Raw genomic sequence first — 4,665 nt, 5'->3', positions numbered from 1 at the left:
ACGGGCGTGCAGGAGGTGTTGGGGTTCTTCTTGCTGGTGGTTCTAGCTCTCGCTGCACCCACCACAATGCCTGGGTGCTTTTTATCCCTGCTCCTGCCAGGCTGGCTTCTGGCATCGTTCCCTAGGGGATACCTCTGGCGCAGCTTTGGGGAGGGGCTGAGATATTTTTGTACTCTGTGGCGTGGTGGTCCCAGCACTGGGGCCGTTGGGGGAAGCTCTCCCTGCCCTGCTTCCCCTCTTCAGAGCTGGAGGTGGCCGTCTGCAAGTTCTTCCACCAAGGGTGAGTGCCATGAAGGGATGGGACCAACCCTACCTTGCAAGATCCTGGGAGCGCCAGGGAGCTGGACAGGGCCCCTCTCTGCTCTGTGACCCGCCCACATCCATGGTGGGTTGCTCCATGGCCCAACAGCCAGTGGGTTGGCAGGTTTCAGCCTGAAATGCTGACCTTTGGGTGTGCTGGGAGGGCTTGGACACCTCCAGGGCAACCAGACCTTGACAGTGCCTGGAGGACCAAGCCCCATGCACCCAGTGGGTGCTGCAAAATCTCTTCGGCATCCCAAAACCTCCTGCTGGCATGTCCCAAGCCAAGGAGCTGGGGGCGTTGGGGCAAGTTCCCGGGTGGTGGTGGGGCTGCTGGGGGCTGTGATAGTGGGGCCGTGGGGTGCAAGGAGGTTGTGACAGTGGGTCTGTGCCATGGCCAGGCAGGCAACGGCCCTTCCAGCACGTTGGTGGGGAGAAGACGGTGATGTGCAAGCACTGGCTGCGAGGGCTCTGCAAGAAAGGCGACGGGTGCAACTTCCTGCACGATTGCAACACGACCAAGATGCCCGAGTGCTCTTTCTCCTCCAAATTTGGTAGGTGCAGAACCGGCTGAAGAGCCCAGAATTTCTCTCCCACCCCAGAACCCGTGTCCCTCGGGTCTAGCCTCGAGCAAGCACCTGATGCCACCTCCTGTCTGTGGGAAGAAATACCACTGGCACCTGCCCAGGGCAAAGCCTGAGGCACCTTGATTCCTCCCATTCAGCCCACCCTTGAGTGATTTCCACCGTGTTTGGTCTGGGTGAGCCTTCTCCTACCCCTTGCTCCCGCAGGTGAGTGCAAGGACTGTCCCTTCCTGCACGTTGATGCCACTGTCAGCAGCTGTCAGCGCTGTCCCTGGTATGACCGTGGGTTCTGCAGGCACGGTGAGCTGCTGGGATGGGTGCTGGGGTGAGCAGAGACTGCCCATTATTTCCCACCTATTGGTGGTGGGTGTCCAGACCCTACTGCTGGTCCAACCTCCTGCTGCCTCTGAGGTGACCGATCCAGAGGGGGGTGAACCACAGCGGGTTGTCCGGGGGCTGCCTCAGAGCGGGACTGGGTGCCCAGTGGGGATTTGGACTTGTGGCAGCAAAGACCCCGCAGAGCTGAAGGTGACTGGGGCTGTTGGGGAAAGCTGGGCAGGGGGTGATGCAATGTCCCCGGAAACAGGAATCTCTCCTCTGCGTGGCAGGTGCCCTGTGCAGATACAAGCACACGCGGAGGGTGATGTGTGCCAACTATCTCGTCGGCTTCTGCCCGGAAGGCCCCAAGTGCAAATTCATTCAGTACGTACCGGGCAGGCCTGGGGAGCGGGGAAAGGCCCCTCTCCAAGGTGGCTGCAGAGGTGGCCACAGCCCTTACGGTGCCTGGGTCAAGGACAAGAGTGCTTTAGGTCCTTGTCTGAAGTAACCAAACCCTTCTGGCCTCTCCCCATGTCCAGCTGGAGCTGGTGACTGCAGGGTTTGCACAGGTGGGCAGGGTCCAGCCCCAGTCCCCATGGAGATGCTTGTGCCAGTTACCTGGACCCTGTGGCAGCCCTGAGAGGCTGTGGGAGCCTGGTGGGGATCTGGGGCTACTGCTTGCCATGTCCCAGGAGTAACTGCCTGTCCTCTGTGTCCCTCTGTAGCCTCAAGGCTGGGCTGACAACAAGCAGCGGGGATCCACCCAAGGTGATGCTGGGAAGCCCCTGTGCCATTCTCTCTTGAGCCAAAATCCTTTGTGCTCTGTGCTTCTGCCTGTCAGGGTGATGCACCAGCTGTCCCTGCCCCTGGCTCTTCCTTCCACCCCAGCTCCTGTGGGAAAGCAGCTGCCAACTGTCCCTCCTGCCCCATGTCCCCCTAGATTGCTGACTGTACTTGGGGGCTGGCACAAGTGGATCTGGCCGCCGGCGAGGAGAGCAGATGCAGAGACCCATCACCCATGGAGCACCCTCTGCCACTTGCCAGTGCTGCTCAGCACCTGACAGGACAGATGTGGGACACCAGGAGCTGCCCCCGGGCCCACAGAACCTGCTTGAATGAGACATCTTCATCAAGGTGAGAGGGTTTGGGGAGTGGGAGGCCTGGGAGCAACGGTCTTGCCTTGGAGAGAGGGTAAAATGCTGTGGCAAGGGGCAGCATGTGGCACAGGGGCTCTGCTGAGCGCTCTCAGAACAGCTTCTTCACCTCGGGCGCTGTCTCTCAGCACTGGAGCCTGCCCCCAGGCAGCTGGGGCATGAACTAGTGGGGAAGGAGGCTGTGCTTGGGTTGGAATAATGTGACTGCAAGTCTTTTGTGGCAGTAAACACTTGGCATGCTGAGGAGCAGCCCTGGAGAGCAGCAAGACCCTCTCCTAAGTCAGAGGCTTGTTGCAGCAGGTCTTGGGGTGCTGCTTGCAGGTGAGAGCCGTACTGGAACAAGGCGCGGCTCCATTAGCCCAACCGCTGAGAAATGACGTGAAAGTGGGTCTATCCAGCACAAAACCAACGCTTGCCTCCCCCTGTCCCCCCAGTGCAGACAGGAAGGTCACTACGCCAGTCAGCGTGGGAAGGCTCGGCTGGAAATCCCGCTGGGGAAGCGACTCGAGTGCTCTCGCACGCATGGTGGAAGGAGGACACCGTAAAGCCCGATGGAGCCAGCGAGACGGCTGCTAGGGCAGCTGCTGGACTAGAAAAGCCAGTCGGTTTTGCTCAGCACTGGCTCTCACAGCTCTGCACCAGCAGCAGAGGAATCGCAGCTTCCGCAAGGCAGCTAAAACCAGACTCCACACGCTCCCCTCCTCCACGGACCAAGGCAGCACAAGCAGCCACGGGTTTGAAGGGGTGTGGGACCAGTTTGTGCTGGGGTCTCGGGCAGGTAAGGGCGTAGGTGTGCTATTCCCTCGTGAGGGGTGGGCAGGAACCACATTATTTGAGAATGGACAGTACCAAGCTGGAAAGGAAAATTCACAAAGGCTTTTATTGCAAGCAAGAGGGAGCTTTTGGTGAAACACCTTTGACACGCTACTACTGCACTGCTTGTTGAATAAAGAGTTCAGATTTTTATTTTTTTTTCCCCCTACCCTTCATGCCTGTAACGTGACCAACCCTCTTCCAGACATGTCTGGTGACGGCAGGCTACAACTAGCGCTCCCCTAACTGTCCTCGTTTGTCTGATGCAGACATTGGTTTGCCCTTTGGGCACAACAGCTCATCCAATGGATTTTCTTCCTGCAGAAATAGGGCGCTGCGGTCGGAGTGCTGCTGCTTTAATGCTTTCACAAAGGTTCTCCCCTCGCAGCCCAGGCAGTCGCAGCCAGCAAAGCAGGGGCTGCAGGGACAACTCTTCTCCTGCCCCTTGGTGGCAAACTCCATCGTGCTCGCTGTGGAGAGGGGTAAGTAAGAGTTGTGTTGGGCACAATGTGCTGCTTTACAGGCAATGGTCAGTTTGGGTGAAGCCCACCTTGCCACAATCCATCACAAACCTTAGTGCCAAACACTCGGACTCCATGTCAATTATTTCCTATGAGCAGCTCAGGTCAAAGAGTTGTCCCGTGTCTGGTGTCCCAAAGGAAGAGATTTGGGCTTCTGCAAACTACAGCTCTACTGCGTACAGACCCCCGAGGGCAGCTCTAACGCTTTCCCCTTCCAGTACTAAACGTTGCCAGAGGCACAGAGCGGGTGACAGCAGGGTCACCCCTCTGTCTACAGGAGGGTAACTGAAAAGCAGCCCCTCAACAACCACACCTGTGTCTGACAGCAAATCGGACTCTGATTCAAATCCCTGGTGGGACACTGGCTCTGAGCACTTCTGCTGCCTCCCAGTCAGGTGGCCGTGACTGATCCTTGGGTGCTCTTCCAACTTCTTCAGTGGTATTTACGCCAGCGATGACGCTCTAGAAAGAAGAGGAGAAGGCAATCAGAACTGTGTTATCGCAGCGCTCCGCTCAGGGACTGCAGGAGCGTGCTTTGCCCAGCAGCAACAAACAGGAGACTGACTGCAGCCTTCTCTGTTTCTGTGCTGTGGAGCTGCTGGGGAAACCGCGCAACCGCCAGTAACCCCCTCATCAGCTCTGAGTAAATGCAGGGAATGGGCGCTTGGTGTCTGAACAGCTCTTCTCCCTGCCTTGTGCAGGGTTTAAAAGTGCTCTTGACTGTCCCTGGTGCTCTGCGGGGAGAAGTTGCCAATCAGCAACAGCTACTGCCACCTTTATCAGCTAAATTCCTGCCCTAAGCCAGGTCAGAATACTGAGCTCTGGTCAGAAGACTGTTCTCTGAGCTCTGGTATTAGCCTTGACTGCAAAGTATTTAAATTATTTCAGAGCTTGAATTCACATGAACGGCAAAGACTCTTTCTACCTGCTGCCAAAGAGGGAGTTGCCTGAAATAAGAGAACTCAAGTTGGAAAT

At 57.4% G+C, this 4,665-nt stretch overlaps 1 protein-coding gene across 1 annotated transcript; it reads left to right on the top strand.

The window, feature by feature from the left end:
• Window positions 1–243: 243 nt before the first annotated feature.
• LOC104271046 (cleavage and polyadenylation specificity factor subunit 4-like) lies at window positions 244–2,932 on the top strand (the record flags this gene model as incomplete). Its single annotated transcript, XM_009865594.1, has 7 exons — window positions 244–280; window positions 706–854; window positions 1,092–1,184; window positions 1,493–1,586; window positions 1,928–1,970; window positions 2,143–2,336; window positions 2,791–2,932. Coding segments are annotated over 7 exons (752 nt in total), but the record flags the coding sequence as incomplete, so codon positions are not given.
• Window positions 2,933–4,665: the final 1,733 nt, after the last annotated feature.

Source organism: Apaloderma vittatum, unplaced genomic scaffold (genome assembly GCF_000703405.1).
Source record: "Apaloderma vittatum isolate BGI_N311 unplaced genomic scaffold, ASM70340v1 scaffold36512, whole genome shotgun sequence".
Classification (NCBI taxonomy): Eukaryota; Metazoa; Chordata; class Aves; order Trogoniformes; family Trogonidae; genus Apaloderma; species Apaloderma vittatum.
The sequence above is the reverse complement of the archived record's forward strand: the minus strand, read 5'-3'. Positions and strand labels throughout refer to the sequence as shown.